The 19826-nt window shown below is 39.4% G+C and overlaps 2 protein-coding genes and 1 long non-coding RNA gene across 5 annotated transcripts; 1 reads left to right on the top strand and 2 right to left on the bottom strand.

The window, feature by feature from the left end:
* Window positions 1-2169: 2169 nt before the first annotated feature.
* On the bottom strand, window positions 2170-6570 carry LOC113011425 (uncharacterized). 2 transcript variants are annotated; one of them, XR_003270541.2, is made up of 7 exons: window positions 5880-6570; window positions 4254-4386; window positions 4037-4136; window positions 3859-3918; window positions 3680-3770; window positions 3356-3513; window positions 2170-2691 (listed from the first exon to the last, which is right to left on the bottom strand). It is a non-coding gene; the product is annotated as an uncharacterized LOC113011425 (long non-coding RNA). The 2 variants fall into 2 exon arrangements; XR_013903051.1 differs by having other exon boundaries at window positions 4254-6568.
* Window positions 6571-7097: 527 nt separating this feature from the next.
* Window positions 7098-9449, top strand: LOC113010956 (chemokine XC receptor 1-like). Its single transcript, XM_080292288.1, has 2 exons — window positions 7098-7283; window positions 7688-9449. Exon 2 carries the CDS (start codon window positions 7698-7700, stop codon window positions 8667-8669), a length of 972 nt encoding a protein of 323 aa, XP_080148414.1. The 5' UTR covers window positions 7098-7283; window positions 7688-7697; the 3' UTR covers window positions 8670-9449.
* Window positions 9450-10395: 946 nt separating this feature from the next.
* On the bottom strand, window positions 10396-12060 carry LOC145421697 (uncharacterized). 2 transcript variants are annotated; one of them, XM_080292287.1, is made up of 3 exons: window positions 11677-12060; window positions 11457-11532; window positions 10396-11122 (listed from the first exon to the last, which is right to left on the bottom strand). In XM_080292287.1, the coding sequence occupies exons 1-3, from the start codon at window positions 11772-11774 to the stop codon at window positions 10451-10453; spliced, it is 846 nt and encodes a 281-aa protein (XP_080148413.1). In that variant the 5' UTR covers window positions 11775-12060; the 3' UTR covers window positions 10396-10450. The 2 variants fall into 2 exon arrangements, with proteins under 2 accessions (XP_080148413.1, XP_080148412.1); XM_080292286.1 differs by having other exon boundaries at window positions 11250-11532; window positions 11677-12055.
* Between the last annotated feature and the right edge of the window lie 7766 nt (window positions 12061-19826).

Below are 19826 nucleotides of genomic sequence, written 5' to 3'. Positions count from 1 at the left end.
TTAGTGACTTATATATCATGTTTAACCCGAGTAGCAAGAGACCCCGCGGGGTCTGAAAACGATGTGCCGGGAGTCCGGTGTTAGCCGGCTCTATTGAACCTTGACCACCTGGTCAGCTATCGAGTTGGTGGGTAATTCCGAAAACGTCAGAGCACTTTTGCAAATATGTGATGTCTCGATAAACTGAGCAGATATTTGAAGTTTACACAGCTACATTCTCACCTAAAAATATGGGAAAAACCTGTCCCAGAAAATTCTGGGATAGGTTGGACCACGAAGGATACACCCGACCCATCGTTCAAGTGCAGCGAAATGAAGGACGCATTTGTCGGCCACATTTGGAGCAGCGTTCGAATTGGGACAGCCTTCGTCGCCTTTCTGTGACATAATCGGCCTTGAAATGTGGCCTCGGAAAGATGCAGCCCCTGAACTGAGACACAGCCACAGTGTGCTATTTTCCACCGTTTATCTTCTACTGATGAGGAGGACGTCACTACGTTGAATTATTGAGGCAATTCTTCTTATTGGATGAAAAACAGAGAAATCCAAGGTAACCGGTTTGGATCCGTATGAGGCAGAAAGGTGAGAAAAGAAAAACAAAACAAATCAAACAAAAAAGAACAAAAAACCTAGTATAAAAGTAGGTTTTCAGTGCCATTAAAACCCACTAACAATGTTTAATAATAGTTAAATAGATGCATGAAATAAACCTTTAATTCAGCCAAAATTACTGAGTTTTGGTTATGTAAACTATGAGCACCATGACTGACCTCACTCGTGCATTAACATCCTAATGAGAGCGTGTGATCTGCATGTTGGAATACGGTTACCAAGAAGCCTTGATCATTTTAAGATATTATAATGTAACATTTTTATAAGTAAAATAGCTTGTTGCTGAGGAAGCTCCTGTTAGTTTACCCAGTTATTGAGTTGTTTATAATGTTTATATTTACTTTATGTATTCGTTTGTGTATTTCTGTGCCTAGTTCTCATTTTCTTCAGAGTTTAGTTTTTACCTGAGTGTCCCTTCCTCTTGTGTCTAGTCTTTTGTATTTAGTCCAGTCATGTGTCTGTTTTCCATGTTCCTTTATGAATTCCTTATGCTTTTGCTTCTAGTTTTGCAGCCATGACTTCTTCTGCTGTCTTGTTCGGCCGTCTCCACTCATATAATCACCCATTTAGTCGCTGTCTCCCCTTTTTCTCATGTCAGAATGTTTGATTGTATTTCAAAATCTGCCTCATGCCTCATTTTTTTTGGTATCTCCGGTGTGTTTTCTGTAGTTAAATATTTCAGTCTGTGTATTTCTTTAATTTTAGGTTTTGGTAGCTGTAGTTTCAGTTTCACTGTTTTGGATTGTGTTTTTTGCCATTTTGGCTTTTGCCTTTTTGGATTTCAACAGGCTGGAAATTAATAGCTTGCTTTAAAATTTACCTCACTCTACCTCTGCATGTCTGCATATTGGTTATCCATTCAATATTCAGTCTGCATGTCTTGCAAATTACGACAGTTAAATTAAATGCAACCACAGTTTCCTGAACAAGAGGACTGATATCTGATACTTAGTTTGTAACTTATTTCACAGAAGTGGCTCTGAAAACAGCCTAACATTATGCACAGTATCATTTTGGAGTCTTTGCAGTTATATTTCTATACTGACTGCACTTGCAAGCTGCATAAATTTAACAGAAAATATATTGGGTGTTGTTGTTCGGCTTATTTTTATTTTTTTTTACTGTTGCCTTGCTTAAATGGTTGAACTGCTGCTACACTGTAAAAAAAAATCTGTCAAATTTACGGTAAAATACCGGCAGCTGTGGTTGCCAGGAATATACCGTGTAAAAAATGTGGAATCTGTAAAAGACAATACGGTATACTGCTTTTGTAACCCTAATTTTTAAGGTAGACAACGTATTATTTTACCAAAATCATGATAGAAAAAACCAAATATATTTGTCAATTATACAGCAATTTAATGTAAAAAATGCAACTTTCCATAGCTTTTTACGGATATTTGCAGTAAAAAAAAAGTAATAATATAATAATATTTACAGTAATTTGTTGTTAACTTAACAGTAATAGGATAGACCCTATTATTGTAAATAACTGTAAAAATAACAGAAATATGTTAAACCTTATTAAAACCTTTGACAGTAAAAAACACAGTGAAATTGTATAACAAATTACAGCATTTTATTTTGACCAGATACATTTTACGGTAAATTCCTGGCAACCACAGCTGCCGGTATTTTACCGCTAAAAATACAGTACAATATGAGGAACATAAATGGTTTACCGTACATTTTACATTTGCAACCGCTAAATATAGAAAAATCTAAAGATGCTCATATACAACCAAGGTAGAGAATATTACTGATAAACAATGAGAAAATTTGACATACCATTTGAAAACAGACTAAACATATCATTTTCTCTATTCCTACAAAACAGCATAGATCTTGAGAATACAGCATGTGTCCATATATATGGCTGGTAATCCATGGAGGAATGACTAAACATGAAACAAAATATTACCTGCCCCTGACCTATCAACAGTAATGAGTCACTGGGTCCTGCCTTGGTGAAGGAAAGGACTCGGTGGAGTTTCTAATGCGCATGGTGTTGAAGATACAAGCTCTGCAGGAGTACTTCAATGTCCATCAGGAGTTCACTTTGGACTGGCAGGATCCCCTCTGCAGCAAAAAAAATGGACAAAGTTTGATCAGTGCTTGAGCAAAATGCACAGAAATGAACAAAACGTGCTGCCAAAACCAGATCTAATGATAAATGATTTCTTAAGTGTAAAATATACAGTTCTTAAAGGATAGCTATTGTCAAAATGCAACCTGGGCTGTTTTTTTCAGTTTTTTTTTTTTTTTTTACTGTAAACGAGACAAACATATATCTAAAAGCATAATTACGACAAACAAGCTGTTTTTGAGATTGACCGTGATTTTGTTTTGTGGTCAATAGCCAGTGAATGGGAATACTAGGGGGCCGGGGCATAAATTTGAGCACATCAAAATCGATACAGTAAAAAAAACAAAAAAAAAAAAACAGCCCAGGTTGCGTTTTGGCAATAGTTATACTTTAAATCTACTTGTGTAAAAGTTATACATAGACAACGCAGCCCTAATCACAATCATAATTTGTTGGAAAACGTATTTAAGTTTCGTATTGATTTATCATAGAACTTGAAGTTAATGGCTGAATGCATGGTGATGAGACCTATCATTCAATCTACATTTTATAGCGTATGAAACTGCTCACCTGGACATGAACCTGAGCTCGGCTGATTAAGATTAGTGTCTCCTGTCCATCTTTCTTTAGCAAAACTTGAATAATACCACTGCTTACCTCTTATTGAATCTTTGGGTGCAGACTTAATTGAAGAGCCTCGTATAAACAGGCAGGGTGTGATGTTTAGGGAAACCAAAGAATACAGCCGCCATCATTTCTGCCAGAAGACTCATGGGGTGCAACGAAGCGTTCATTGTGGACTGGCTAGATACCTTCTGCATTCAGAAGGAAAACAAGAAGGGCATACACCATAAACAATAATAACTGACAAAAATAATGAGACAAGAAATTAAAGTAACAAAATAAGTGCAAATCAAGTTTCCCTGTGTTACAGTGTAGCTGAATGTTTTTCAACAATTTGATTTACGGTAAAACACATACCAAATATTTCCAGCCAAGGTTTGTTTCAATCTTCAGCATTTTTTTCCTGCCATTGTCTTGAAACTGTTTCATCTGTCTCTCTCATTTGATGCTGTTTACAAAAACAAAACAGCAATATTGTAAAGGGAAAAAGGAAAATTAATTTAATGGAAAAAAAAGATTATGACCTGAAATCTCACCATTTCCTGAGAGTCACAGGTCCTTTGAGTATCCTTATGGTTTCTGCTCAAATTCAGTGTCTGAAAAGGGCAGGAACAAAACAAACCTTTTTAATCATAATAAAGACAAAATAAGATTTAGAGACAGACGACAAAGAAATGTGTAAAATATCTTCTTGAATCTGTTTACTTTACTAACCTTGAAAGAGACTCTTGGGTCTTAGCTGTGCCACCACCCTTAAACCTTAAAACAGATGGAGACGATATGCTGGCCTGGCTTGAAATTTCCATATTTGGTGCTGTAAAACAATATCACAAACAATAGATTAATTGTACTTTTTGGACCTTGGCCAAAGCATAATAGAAAAAACAGAAAGTCCTTCATGGCTATTGTGCAATGAAATCATAATACTTACTGGTTTGTTTCTCAGATGTCTCCACTCCTAATGATTGTAGTGCCTCCAGTACAATTTCAAGGATTGAGGCAGACAGGTCCGGCAGCACCTTAGTAATGGAACTCCTTATGCTGCCCCCCCATTTCCAAGATGTCTGATAAAAGAATGTGAATAAAGGTCAATTTACACCAAGTGGTACCTTTGGTCTTAAAATATGAAGCTGATCTTGCTTGATACTACACTTTTATACAGTGTTTCGTAAGTACCAAACTAACAGCACCATTATTGTGACAGCACACTGTGTTTCAATGGAACCATTTGGTACCCATACTTCATGTAAGATGTTAATGGATAGAAATCAATTAAGTCAATGGGTTTTGACCAAAAAAATCATTTTATTTAAAACAGCTTACTATCACTTATGTCACACAGAACATCAGCAGGAGGCTCAGTAGAGGGCTCTTCTGATTTCTGCCACAGATCAGACTCTAGCAGACATCTCAAAGTCTCTCTTAAAGGCACATAATAGGCAAACCTATCTTTTCTGTTTTCATCTCTCCCTAAAAATATTTTCTTTGGTTCCGCATAGTTGAAGGCTTTTTTTAAAGATCTGAGCTCTGGAGTGCACTGTCCTCAATGGCCCGGTATGACATGCAGAAAAAAGATCATAGCTTTTGACAGACTCACAGACTTTGTTGATGTCCTCCTCTGATAATGATGTGTCATCTTTTAACAGTGATGCAAGTTTACCCAAACTGTATGTCTGTCCCAACTCATGTATGTTCTGCATTTCCTCCACAATGTTCTGTATGGTTGAAGCAGGCAGTAGAAACTGACCCTGCAATTTTAAGTAGAATAGTGAAACGTTTCTCAGAAAAAGATCACAGAATTCAGGGGGCATTTCCATGTTATCTTCATGTGTAATAGACTGTGCAGCAGGCTCGGAAATCAAGGGTACAAAGTCATCTGATGTGGTTGGAACAGATGATGATTGACATGCAGACTCTCTATATAAATCACCAATGCTGCTGTCTGAAAACTCTGTGTTTACGTGACATGTGAGCAGTAAAAGATGATTTAACTCTAAAGGTATTTGTGCATCCTCTTACTGGACAAGTGACCACGTGTCCTTCCACAATATGGCTCTTCAGATGAGCTATTAACTCTTTAGAGTTCTGACACTGACGTTCACACATCGCCATTGCACATGTAAACGAAGAAACCACCACCACACCAGTGACATGGGTGGGGGCAGTGTCTTCGGTAAAAATGAGCCTTAAACGCGCCATACCTGGTGTATGTCTGCTTGCAGCCTGCTTCAATACACCGAAAGAAACAACGTGGCTCATTCCGATGCAGTTTACAATGAAGCACGTAGCCCCTTGATGACTGAACTACCTTACCACAGAAATTACACATTAACATAACTCCATGTACTTTGGTAATTCCTCCCTAGCGAATTAAGCACGCCATATACAGAAACTAATCCAGAGCAATGCTTCCCTCGCAACAGTAATGCTAACTCAACTCACAAATGCTAACTAAATTCACAACCTCACTCATAAAAAACGAACTGCTAAAATTATCTATAAACGCTGGGCTGGTGGATTTTTATAACAGAGATAACTTGAAGTTGCATGTACTCACCTCACCTCGAACTAATTGTAAGCTGCCAGGATGTCTACAAATTCCGAAGATGCTGTGGTCCAAGCAGCAATAAATGGCGCTAATATACGAGTTCAAAACTGTGTCCGTTAGCGAAGCCAACTTGAGTCTCCTGCATGAAAAAAAGAGCGGTTGGCACACAGCTCAGCAGCGCGCCGCGCTATTGGTCATTTTCAGGTGACGTCATCCCGCAATGTAACGTCGCTCTTTGTTTCTTTAGGAGGTTCGGAAGTCACGTCTGCAGACCGCTGCAGCCACGTCTTGCCTTGCTTCCCCTTTTTTTGGTGAAATGGTTCGCTCATACTGCACAATGTTGCTACCAGATTTTTTTTCTCTGCAATTCGAACGTAAAACGTCTGTACACAGTTTACCAGCAGTTTAGCTACCAATCAACAGCGATCACACAAATTCAAAATTTAAGGCCGACCCACTTAAGGTGGTCTGATAATATGGCGTGAAACACAACAACATAAAGTTGTTTTAAAATAATAATTAAAAAAGATTATTGAAATCAATTTTATTCACAACCATAAACTTTATTTTTAACATCTTCTTTTGCTGTTGATTTTTTTATCAGAAGGTTAACAATGATATACTGCAGGCCTAACTTTTAATCTGTATATCAGTATCTGAATTTTAAAATAAAAAAATACTATCAGTTTTATTGTCTTTCACTGCTGATATTTGCTTTTTTTTAATGGTATGTACTGGTTGTATTATTACGGTGGACCCTATTTTTTAACATCTTGTTTCTGTAAAAATGAATGTTTTTGTTTGCTTAAAAATCTACAGCTTTATACTGTGAATTCCAATGTGCACAACCCCAAAAGATGTAGTTTTACTCAAATAATACCGTAAAATCTAAGTTTTTCAGACATTTTCAACATTACAATATGTAATTGTAAAATGTATGCATATTTATTTGTTTTCACAGAAAATATTTATAATTTCAACATTTTATTACAGTAAAAAACAAAGTTTTATCCAGTCTCACAATTAACGGTTATTCAATCTATTTAATACAGTAAAAGGAAGTTTTTGGTTTTACGCTCCATTACCGTTGGAATTTGACGGTGTTTTGCTGTATATTTTACTGACTTTTTTTACAGTGTATATCAGCCTATAGCATCTCTTGCTCTCACGCTCAGTGCACAACCTGTATGTTCAGGCCAAATGTAAAAAAAAAAAAAAGCGGTGATTGTTTTCATATTGCATCATGTGGGGAAGGAAAAAGGTTGCCCAAGTGATTTTGTTTTTTCATGAGATGACGGGACATGACATGGTTTTTGTAACGCGGCGTCTCTTCTTGTTTTTTAATCTCCAAAAACATCACAGCTTTTTCGTCACACTGAAATTCAACAGAAGACATGACAACTGATGCTTACGGTAAGTTTATCAGTAATAGTTATACTCTGAATTTGGTACTTAATTACGCTTCATGCTTTACTACTATACAAAAACTAAAGTACATGTTTCTCTCATTTAAGGCAGATTTGCTAAGCTAATGTGTTTAATTATAGAAAATTAAAAATGGAAAACAACATGACAGCTAATGATGGAGTGAGGGATCCTGTACATTACATTTGTAGAGTTGAATTTCCAATTTTTACTGGGACTTTCTTCATCTTAATCTTCATCAGTGTTTTTTTCAAAAATTGGGTACTTTAATCCCTTTGGTTTTATCTGTTATACAAAAACTAGAAACAAAATCAACAGTTTCTGTCATTTTAGAGAATTGTGATTGTGTTTGGTTGCATTTTATTTTGTATGTATGTTTTATTTTTTTCCAGAAAACTGAAAATGGCAAGCGTCACATCTGGACTGAGTAATGATGCTGAATACATGTGTGATACTAATGCTCCCACCATCACTGGACCCCTTTTCATTTTGATCTTCATCCTCAGTATCATAGGCAACAGCCTCCTCTTATGTGTTCTTTTCATCTACGAGGGCCTGAAAAGTATCACAAATATTTTCATCCTGAACCTGGCCTGCTCTGATTTGATCTTCACCATCACACTTCCATTTTGGGCTGTTCATCACCTACACCACTGGGTCTTTGGGGACTTTATCTGCAAATTCATGACTGCTGCATTCTTTGTTGGTTTGTACAGCAGTGTCATTCTGCTGACTGCCATGACAGTGGCACGTTTCATTAGGGTGGTGCTGCCAAACTGGAAAAATAATCGTGCTCTAAGAAAGAAGTGTGCAGTTGGTGCTTGTATAGCTGCCTGGATCATCAGCATCTCAGCGTCCCTGACGGATGCAACAAAAGTAAAGTTTGAAAACTTGGATGGTGAAAACTATTGCTATGATGAATCTGAAGACAAGCTTGGACATTATCTCCAAGTGTCACTGCTATTCTTCCTCCCACTGGCCATCATTATTTTTTGCTATTCTGCAATCCTCAAGACAGTTTTACAAGGTTTAAATAGAAAGAAGCACAAGACTATAGCTGTGCTGTTGTGTATTGTTGCAGCCTTTTTCATTTGCTGGGGGCCATACCATATTATGCTTTTAATTACTTCCCTTTATAAACCCAAAGGTTGCAAGGCAGAGGAACGGTTAGAAGTTGCCTACCATATTAGTGAAATGCTTGCCTATTCTCACTGCTGTATGAACCCTCTGCTATATATGCTCTCAAAGAAGTTGCGAAAGCATCTTTTGAATCTTTTGCGCTGTGAAAATGTGCGCAGGAAGAAGAGAGAGAGAGACACCAGGCAGAATGTGGCTTTCACTGCTGACAGTCCACATAGTCAGTCATTAAATTAAACATTGATTCAGTTTGTAACTGTAAATGTAGAGACTGTATTTCTTTCATATATATATATATATAAAAAAAAAAAAAACACCCAGCACGCCCCTGCGGGCGGTTTATCCTTCAAGCTCGGGTCCTCTACCAGAGGCCTGGGAGCTTGAGGGTCCTGCGCAGTATCTTAGCTGTTCCCAGGACTGCGCTCTTCTGGACAGAGATTTCCGATGTTGTTCCCGGGATCTGCTGGAGCCACTCGCCTAGCTTGGGAGTCACCGCACCTAGTGCTCCGATTACCACGGGGACCACCGTTACCTTCACCCTCCACATCCTCTCGAGCTCTTCTCTGAGCCCTATATATATATATATATATATATATATATATATATACATACATATGTTTATTTGTGTCTGTATGATTAGTTTTATTCTGATTTTAGTGTTTGCCTGTGAGTGTAGTTTTGATTTTATTTGCATGATTTTATTCTGATATTTGTATTGCATGTTTCTAGTTGTTTGTTTTATTATATAAATATATAACGTTGTTCTAATCCATTGTGGGCTGGCTGGACATGGGACTGTTTAGCTAATAGCAGGCACCTGTTGAGGCGTGAGATTGGTGTTTTGTTTGTTTTTTCCCTCGTCCTCCTGGGACTAGGCTGGGGTGGTCCCCACGTCAGAAGAGGAGTTCCTGTCTCTAACTTTTACACACAAGGAATATTCGTCTTGGGTTGTTGGACAATGGACTGGCGGGAATGTGTGGGATTTTGGTGTACAACGAACAACGAATTTTATGGCAAGTTTCTTTTTTTTTTGTCTTTTAAATCAGGTTTTATTATTGCTTTCTGCATCTGGGAATACTTTTTTTTCCCAGTTAGACGTGTTTGGTCTCTGGGTTTCTGATTCACTTGCTTCCCCGTTGTATTCAAAGGACCTCCTGGTATGACATTTTGGCTCACCAGCTTTAGGTTCTACGTGTGTGAATATATATGCAAAAACTTACATTCACTGCTTTTATTTGCAATGCTGCCTCTGTACAAAATAACAACAATGTAATCAGTCAAAATATAAAATACAGTCAGAATGTTAAATAAAACTTAAAAGTAAGGAAGGAATTGTGCTATTAGACAAATCATAAAAATGTGCGGGTATTTAATTTTTACAAACGAAATGTTGGCGTTGTGATGAAAGCAGCAGTGGGTTTTTGTTTTGTTTTGTTTGTAACGATTCGTTTCATTGAGTCACAGTGACCCCTGTAGATTGTTGTCATTTATAGATCTCTGGTTTCATGTCATTGTGCCGGAACACAACATCTAAAGTTGCCCAACTTATTTAAATTTTAGTCAGTCTTCTGAATATGGATGGAAAAATAAGACATCCCAGATCTGAATGAATGAAATATTCTTATTACAGTTTTTCTCGATTGCTAAAACACATTTCTTGAAACTATGCCTCATATTCTCACAACAGTAAACACAAATCCATAACATCTCACTCAATTTCCCAAACATCCTATTTCCAGGTCAAAATGAAGCTCTACACTCAAAACTATTCACTCTTGCTGAAAAACCAAACTTTGCCCTCAGACATCAAACACAAGCCCTCAAAACACACACACTACAACAGAGTTTTGCACACTGGTACAATTAATTCAAAACAATAGTTCCAAAACAATTAGGTTGCTTATGGTTCTCCCCTTCAAAAACCTTTTCACATGATAAACACAAAAGACGCAACCAATGTATGTACAGTGGCACATTTTTATTCATGTACTATACAGTACAACACACACCAAAAAACATTATTCCACCTCAGCATCTTGTCTTTGGTCTGGGTCAGGCCAGAGAATCTCATCCACATCACAGGCTATATTGGCCCTAGCCAGGCAGCGGGGGTAAAATCCTCTTGCATGCCTGATCCACCCCTGGCATGCATCTACTGATATGTCTAGGCAGGCTTCTTCCATGGCCTGAAGGAGGTGAACACGGACATAAGGTTCTCGGTCATACACTTTCCACCGCCATGCCGAAAATAACTCCTCTATCGGGTTTAGAAAGGGAGAGTATGCAGGCAGAAAGATATTAGAAAACTTTGGGTTATTGGTAAACCAGTCACGAACCAGAGCAGCGCGATGGAAGCTGACGTTATCCCACACAACAACGTAGTGAGGCTGCTCTGGCTGTGCTGGTTCCCTGTAGTCCAGCTGGAACATATGTTGTCTTAAACCATCAAGAAAAGCAAGGAGAAGCATAGTGTTATAGGGTCCTAGTACGGCATGGCGGTGGAGTACCCCTCGTTGGCTGATGGCTGCGCACATAGTGACATTCCCTCCACGCTGACCAGGGACATTTACAATAGCCCGATGGCCAATTATGTTCCTCCCCCTTTTCCTTCTTTTGGTCAGGTTAAAACCTGCCTCATCCACAAAGATTATTTCATGGGGAACAGGCCGTCCTTCAATCTCAAAGATTCTCTGCAAAACACATAACACAGTAGAGTCAATCGGTACCCTGAACCACAGTTCAAGAGTGCTGAAATGGCAGCATAAACTGCCATGCTGTGATGGTACACAATACTTTATACAGTATCAAAACTCATACCTGAACATATTCCACACGTTGGTTTTTCACTCTGTCAGAGTTTCGTTCGAAAGGGACTCGGTATGCCTGTTTCATCCGGAATTGATTCTTTCGGAGGATGCGGTTAATTGTGGAGAGGCTGATGGCATTTATGCCTCGAAAAAGATGATCATCCTCAATCACTCTCCTTTGAATCTCTTGCAGGCGGATTACATTATTTGCAATTACCATGTTTACAAGTTCCCTCTCTTGCTCCTCCGACAAAAGCCTTAACCTGCCTCCACCAGGTGGTCGTCTCTGTGTCCTACAAAAATAGAAGCACTCATTACTGTAACTGTCACACATTCTTTTTACAGGAAAATAATGGAAACATACTGAAACTCAAGAAACATAAGTTCAGTAACTTAAAAGTTACTGTACAAAGCAGTCTTACTGCAAGTACACCTACCTGTTTTCCTCCCTGAAGGTTCTGATGATGGAGGCAACAGTGAAGCGACTCAAATTTGGTTGTACTCGTTGCCCAGCCTCCCTCATGGACAAGGACATGGTCAACTAAAGTGGCTCGAATTTCATCCGAGACTGACTGTCTTCTTGCCCTTGCTCTTCCCCTTCCTTGTCGCCGTCGTTCTCCACCTCCACCTCCTTCACCACGTCCTCCTCCTCCTCCACCTCTCCCTCCTCCTCCACCACCTTCCTGTTGTCCTAGACCACCTCCTCCTCCTCTTTCACCACGTCCTCTTCCTCCACCTCCTCCTCCTCTTTCACCACGTCCTCCTCTTTCACCATGTCCTCTTCCTCCACCACGTCCTCCTCCTTCACCACGTCCTCTTTCTCCACCACGTCCTCTTCCTTTGCATCTCTTTGGATCCATTGTTTCAAACCTGAATGAGCTGACTTTGGCCCTTTTATCTATCCATCGAAGGTTCTGATTGGTGTGTGATAAACTTTGACTCCTAGTGTTTCCACCTGGTTAATTGTGTGCTAATTGAGCTCAAGCTATGCTGACTTAAGTTAACATTATTGAATGCTAGTGCTTTCTAAATGACTACATGGTGTAAGCACTGAAAAATGTAGGGATTTGTGTGTAGAGTTTTGCAGTAACAGTTCACCAAATTTGACTCATGTGTCAAAGCAGGGAATAGTGTTTATAGTTCAGGGAAATGGGTGAGCTTTTTGAAAAATAGCGTTACGGTTTTGAAATTTTAGTTTAAAAGCCTGGTTATAGTGTTTAAGCAATCGAGAAAAACTGTAAATACTTTGTTCTTTACATAGTTGAATGTGCTGACAACAAAATCACACAAAAATTATCAACGGAAATCAAATTTAACAACCAAGGAGGTCTGGATTTGGAGTCACACTCAAAATGAAAGTGGAAAAACACACTACAGGCTGATTCGACTTTGATGTCAGGTCCTTAAAACAAGTCAAAATGAGGCTAAGTACTGTTTGTGTGTTGCCTCCATGTGCCTGTATGACCTCCCTACAATGCCTGGAGATGCTCCTGATGAAGTGGCAGATGGTAAGTAAGTAAGTAAAACTTTATTTATATAGCACCTTTCAAGATAAAAATCACAAAGTGCTTCACAGAAGCTAAAACCTAAAAATAAAAATCAACCAAAAGCAAGTTTAAAAAGATGGGTTTTTAGCTGTTTTTTAAAAGCGACCACTGAGTCCACAGATCTCAGGCTCAAAGGGAGAGAGTTCGACAATCTGGGGGCCACAATTCCAAAAGCTTTGTCGCCTTTTGTTTTCAGCCTCGTGTGTTGGACAGCAAGCAAGCCCTGGTCACATGACCTCAGGGACCTGCTGGGAATGTATGGATGTAAAAGTTCACTTATATATGTTGGTGCTTGTCCATGCAGAGCCCTGAAAGTCAAGGTCAAAACCTTAAACTGGATTCTGAATTTAACGGGGAGCCAGTGCAGCTCAATCAGCAGGGGTGTGACATGGGAAAACTTGGAGGACTTGGTCAGAAGCTTTGCAGCAGCGCTCTGAACAACTTGTAGACGCTCCAAAGAGGCTTTATATAAACAAGTAAACAAAGAATTACAATAGTCCAGACGAGATGAAACAAATGCATGAAGGACAATTTCTAATTCGGAGCGCGATACAATGGACTCAGCTTAGCAAGGTTTCTCAAGTGATAAAAACAGGAGCGAACCAAAGATTTTACATGAGCATCCAAAGTCAGAGCTGAGTCAATACTAACACCAAGGCTCCTGATAGACGGTTTTGCAAATGTAGCAAGTGGACCCAAGTTTTCCATAACACTAGGTACAAATTTTTAGGAGCACAAACAAGAACTTCAGTCTTCTCCTCATTTAGTTGAAGAAAGTTTCCAGCCATCCAACATCTAATGGAGTCTATGCACTTGTGCAAAATCTGTAGCTTGGAAACATCATGGGGCTTAAAGGAGATATATAACCGAATATCATCTGCATAGCAGTGATACGAAATGTCCTTAAAGTGCTCAATAAGTGTTGAAGAGGAAGTAAATACAGTAAGAACAATAAAGGCCCCGAAACTGAACCTCTGGGGGCCTGGGATCTGGGAGTGATCTCCTCCCAGGCCTCTTCCACACTCCCTCCCCTTACCCCCAACCAGTCACGGGACATGGCTGTGCCTCCCTGAGCCTGGTCAAGTAAAGGCTTTGACATATATATCATTAGTAAATCTGGCCCTCTATGCCCCTCCTTCATAATCCGGTGTCAGACTGTAAGGTCATTCATATTCTCAGCAAACCGTTCTTCTCTTTTCCTGAGGGCTTATCAGTTCTCCTAGTTTTCATTGAGGTGTAGGAACCATGAGAAGGAAGGGAACGAAAAAAAAAAGGTTAGGAATAGAAGATACTTTTGAAACGCACCCTTTGTGTTTCCCTGATGATCATCAGTGATACAGATTCTTAGATGCAATTTAGGACACCTACACTATGCTTGGTGACCCCATATCTAATTTATATGTTGACTATATTTTAATGTTTTTTTAAAATATATTTAATCTTTACACTCAAAAGTTTTAACAGCGCTGAGACTGCAGCTGAAACAATAAAAAGAACAAACTGATAACATCCGAAGTGGTTGTGGTCTGAGGTTTCGTTTAAAATCAACTGCAAGCGCAACGTTTTACCTTTAGTTTCACTTTGATCTTGAGCGAGGAAACTGAAGCGATTTTCTTGTTTCCGTTAGCAGGTTGGGAGACATTAAAGTTTCAGAGATGCCGTTTAGTCCTGTATAGGCCATCTCCTCCCTGTATCCGTCTGACCTAATGTAGTCTTAACTTGTTGCAACTAGATTTTGTCGTTTTCCTCTCACTAACTGTTTACTTGTTTTATCATGCAGCACAGGGACTTTAGGTGGTATTTGATGGCTCATAGGCTTACTGTGGAAACATGGTGTCCTCCTGTGACCCAGAGGAAAAACAAGTTATGATACTTATTTATTTATCTTTTTAGAATAATGGAAGCATTGCGTTTAAAACAAACATATTGCATTTTTTTTAAAACAAAATTGTTATGTATTTGTTGTTTTTATCATCTGTAGTAGAGTATATTGTATCAGGTGTTGTTTAATCACAGAATGTTGTGATGTAATAATGTCATACATTTTCAAAATCTATGTGGATTTCCGTTAAAGGAAATTTTGTTACATATTGAAGCAATTAGACAGAAGCAGATGTAATTACTAAAATATCATATTGTGGCATGTTGGGAGTGGCTAGTTAGCTCCCATCATGCCTTGGGAATATGTGTTGCTGTTTAAGATGTTTATTGTTTTGTGACTCTTAACTGTTCTTGTTGATGCTGCAGTATAAATTCATTGACAGTTATTGTTTGATGGAAATAATCTTGTACCATGAGTGAGTTCAGGCATGTAGTTATTGACCCTCTGAAGCACAGTGTAATACAGCAGAAGCGTTCAGTGAAGTTCTCCCTTTTTCTGCTTGGGGTAAGATAACATGCTCAACCTCAGCATGGGTTCTTTACTGTTAAGATTCCTCAGTTTGGCACAATATTAACAATAGACAAATAGACTTCTCATTTTAACTTTTGTTTTTGTCAACCTTGCTTCTGCACACCTATACACTCATATCAGTGTTAGATCGTTTCATCCACAAATGACAAAGGACCGGGAGACAGAAAGGATTTTACTCATAACTGTGGAAGTGGAGTTGTTCTTAGAGCTGTCAGGAAATGAGGTGGAGGAGGGCCAGACATTAGAACAAGAAGGTAAAAACTCAGAGGGGGAAATTTCAAGTTTTGAGGAGCCTTAGAAGTAGGGGTGGGTTTTGATTATCGATTTTCTGATGAAAATCGATCCTAGCTTGAATAACACGATATCGATTCATTAAAATCCTGAATCGATTTTTAAATATAACTTTATTTTATTTTGCCCCAAATGACAGAATCTCAGGTTAAACCTCACCTGGGAATATTAGGTGCTGCAAGCGCCTGGGTGGCTGCAGCTCAAGAGATAGAGTAGGTCACCTACTAACTGAAAGGTTGGTGGTTTCGTTCCCCAAGTTGATCTCCAGTGCGTCCATTGGAAGGTGAATGGTAGATAGAAAGCATTTACATACAAAAAATTGCTTGTGCAAATGACGCACTACGGTAGTCTACGGTAGTGCAAAGTCTACGGTGACTGTAGACCAGGGGTGTCGAACCCCAGGCCTCGAGGGCCGATGTCTTGCAGGTTTTAGATATCACCCCGGGTCAACACCCCTGAATCAAATGATTAGTTCATTACCAGGCCTCTGGAGAACTTCAAGACATGTTGAGGAGGCCATTTACCCATTTAAATCAGCTGTGTTGGATCAAGGACACATCTAAAACCTGCAGGATACCGGCCCTCGAGGCCTGGAGTTCGACACCTGTGCCGTAGACGGTTACGTCTTTTCATTGGCCCCGAGTCTTCAGTGACCGTAGACACTGTAGACTCGGGGCCAATAGGAGCGCCGAATCCAACTGTAGACTACCAATTGTATGTCGACGGAAGTTGCGTCACCAAAACGACAACACACGGTGGGACAGCAAAGAAGCCGGTGTTCTGGGAAAAAACATCCTACCCAATGGTTCTGCGCAGACGCGGCGCATGCGCACAACACCAACGCCGAATTAACGTCTTTTTCTCTCACCCATCCGGAATACTTCTTAAGGTTATGGTTATGGTTAGGGGCAGGGTTAGGTTTAGTCGCAAGTCACCGTCAAATTATAATACGGGTAGGACGTTTTGTCAGAGTAGGATGGTTTCTCAGAACACCGGCAAGTCTGCTATTTTTTATGGAAACTGGAATTTCTTTTATGTTTACAGTAAGTGATAGACTCTAAGACGCTCCTGGATTTAGCTGAAATTACACGAGGCTGAATAGCCCATTTAACTCTTTTACTTCAGGGTACATCTAATGTATTACGCCCATTTCTAGTCTTTTCAGTGGCTACAGCTGATGATGATGACACTAGCAGTTCGTGTTATAAATCCAGATGCCCCTGCACTTCGTCAGCAGACCGGGTGAGAAGTATGGTCTTCACCAAACCTCCACAGGAGCTGCTCAGCCGAGTCGTTGCATTCACTCACGCACAGAAGGTATCCACGCGCCTTCACGTGGTGCTTTCGGTGGCTCGTTACAAATGATGTGAGATATATGAAGTAGTAAGTGTATCGTGTATTTAATGGTAAATGGCCTGTATTTGTATAGCGCTTTTACTAGTCCCCCCTAGGAACCCCAAAGCACTTTACACACCCAGTCATCCACCCATTCACACACACATTCACACACTGGTGGAGGCAAGCTACAGTTGTAGCCACAGCTGCCCTGGGGCAGACTGACAGAAGCGAGGGTACCATATCGCGCCATCGGCCCTTCTGGCCAACACCAGTAGGCGGTAGGTGAAGTGTCTTGCCCAAGGACACAACGACCGAGACTGTCCGAGCCGGGGCTCGACCCGGCTACCTTCCGATTACAAGGAAAACTCCCAACTCTTGAGCCACGATCATGATATCATACGAATCTGCCTAGTATGATATTAATCATACTAGGCAGATTTACTGCACTGCCATTTACTACCCATTTACCCATGTATGGCTATTGTCAGTACATGTTGCTCATAAACTTTCTTTAAGTGTGTAACATTCACAGTGATATTGTTGATGGTAACGTGTATGATTCCAGCATACCTGACAGGCACTTTTGACTTTTTGTACACAGTTAATTATGTAAAGCCCCTTGCATTGCATTTATAATCAAGTTCACTGATTGACTATCCTGCAGTGATGTTTTCCTGTATTCCTGTTTCATCCACTTACATACAAACATACAAGTATAAATAAATACAATCTATAGAAAGAGAAATATGTTTTATATGTTTTTTATTTAGTTGCACACAAATAGCCTTCTCTGCCAACAGGTTCAGAAGACACAACTATGTAGAAACACATAACAGACCAGAACCACAGAAGCAATGTGTACAAGCAGGTGGCAAACACAAGTTTTTGTACAACACAAGCCTCTGCAACAGCTTCAGTGTTTCCTGGAATTGATTCGGAAACACTAACAGAGCTATTATCTGTCTGTTATGACAGTCAAATTTCCCCCAGATAGGTTGAGGTCTAGTGACTGTGAAAGATATGATCACACCATTTTCATAATCATCTATTCAGTGACCCCTCTTCAAATACTTACGTCACAATACAAAGATAATCTCTCATAGCAACTTTGTACTGATTTTACGACTCGTTTCTCTTTGAGAAGTGGACCTTAACATGGCAGCAAAGTGCAACAATGTCTCTCCGTGTGGGGGTCAGAAGTTCAGGGTATGCCTTTAATTTTCTTGCTTGTACAGACAAGTACAAATGACAGTACAATGGTATGAATAATCCTTCTCAATTTACCAGTATAAAAGTAAAACAATTACATTGTCTCATCGGGGCACTCCTCCTATGGCCAGTCTTTGCACATCATAATAACACAGAAGAAATGAAAGCAATTCATTCTCAATTGCTGTTAATTTCAGGGGATTTTCCAACCTGTTTTGGTTCAAAAGAGCCAAAGAAAAATCCTCATCGATGTTGGAGTAAAAACTAGATGCTTTTATTGTTTGTACACTGATAATACTGTGCTGTCATTGTAAACCACTCAAAATAAATAAATAACACATTGTGATCATACTGAAGACCACAAACAGCAGTCCAGGCATCAGTTGCGATAAAGGAGCTGGAAACATCACCTGATAAAGAAAAAAAAACAACAGACTGAATGAAAAACAGAAGTTTCCTTCATTGCACTATATTCACCAATCACAAGGCTCTTCTTTCCCCTTTTGCCACCCTAGACTTTTGACCAATCACCGATCTGGATGAATTGCACTACCGTACTGTCCATCCCCTTTATTTTCTTCTGTGTTATAATGATGTGCAATGACTAGCCATAACAGGATTCTGAGCTCCTATCGGGCCAAGTTTTACAGTGTCTACGGTCACCGTATAGACTTTGCGCTACCGTAGACTCGACGGGTATGTTCTCCTGAAATTCAATTGAAATGACATGCATTTTTTCATTTTAATGCACCAAGTAAAAGTAAAATGTATGCGTTTAAGAATCTGCACTTTTTTACTGCACTTTTACAAGCAATGCTGTTTTTGTAAAAAAGAAAATGAAAAGAAAATGTTGCTGAAATCCAGTGAAGCTGTTTTCACTTCTCTCTTCTCTTTGCACATGTCATGATAGGCTAGACGGAAAAAATGCAATGAAAGAAAATTTCTGTGGTCATATTAGTACGAAGTGTAAGTGTATTAACACAATCAGTGAGGGAAACACAGAGTGCATGCACAAGGTAGGCTCTTCTTGGCTGTCTTTCTCTTTTGAATTAGGTGATAACACTCATGAGAAATGATTCATGTAATAATAAAATATTAATATTTATTATTTATCTTAACAATTATTTATTTATTATTAACAAAAATAAAAGTTGTGACAGAAATATAGGAAATGTAAGGAAATGTAGGAATATGGGGTGGAATTTGATATTACTGCGATATGAATTAACCAGGGAATATTAAATAAAACTTCAGTGCTGTTATGCAAGCAACATTATATGTTGTGACCATTTTCTTCACTGGTTCACAATAACCCCCGTGGACTTGCTTTATTTGCCATTCATCTCTGATGTTGTCATGGTCCGGAGTCTGTGACTCCGTGTTTATGTTTTTATTATTCTGTGGTTTTGTTTATTCTGGGTTTTTGTACTCTCCTTCTTCACGTTTCATGTTCCTGCGTTCTGTGTTCCCCAGTCTGTGTTAAGTTTGTGTGTGTTGTGTCATTACATGTATGTGTTCCTGTTTTACTTTGAAGGTGTCTGTCTGACGTCAGTGCGTTCTGTGTATGTTTCCCCTGCCTCGTCAGCTGTGATGTCTCCCAGGTGTGGTTCCCTCCTGTTTCCCATCCCCTGATTGCTGGTGTGTGTATTTAGTGTGTTCCCTCGTCCTTGTTGCTGGTTTGTCTGCGTCTCTCCGTCCGTCATTCTGTGTATTTCCCCGTGCCTCCCTGCATCTGGTTAGTTTTTCCCAGTTTAGGTTTTCTTAGTTTCATGCTCACCCTCGCCATCTC

This window comes from Astatotilapia calliptera, chromosome 18, assembly GCF_964374335.1.
Source record: "Astatotilapia calliptera chromosome 18, fAstCal68.1, whole genome shotgun sequence".
Taxonomy (NCBI): Eukaryota; Metazoa; Chordata; class Actinopteri; order Cichliformes; family Cichlidae; genus Astatotilapia; species Astatotilapia calliptera.
The sequence above is the reverse complement of the archived record's forward strand: the minus strand, read 5'-3'. Positions and strand labels throughout refer to the sequence as shown.

Bases quoted from the DNA above. Each gene is read 5' to 3' on its own strand.
- LOC113010956 (XM_080292288.1), top strand. From the start codon at position 7,698: ATGGCAAGCGTCACATCTGGACTGAGTAATGATGCTGAATACATGTGT.
- LOC145421697 (XM_080292286.1), bottom strand. From the start codon at position 11,774: ATGTCCTTGTCCATGAGGGAGGCTGGGCAACGAGTACAACCAAATTTG. The intron at 11,533-11,676 runs GTAGGTGTACTT...CTATTTTTGTAG, and splicing joins ACCTTCAGGGAGGAAAACAG to GACACAGAGACGACCACCTG. The intron at 11,123-11,249 runs GTATGAGTTTTG...TGTGTTTTGCAG, and splicing joins AACGTGTGGAATATGTTCAG to AGAATCTTTGAGATTGAAGG.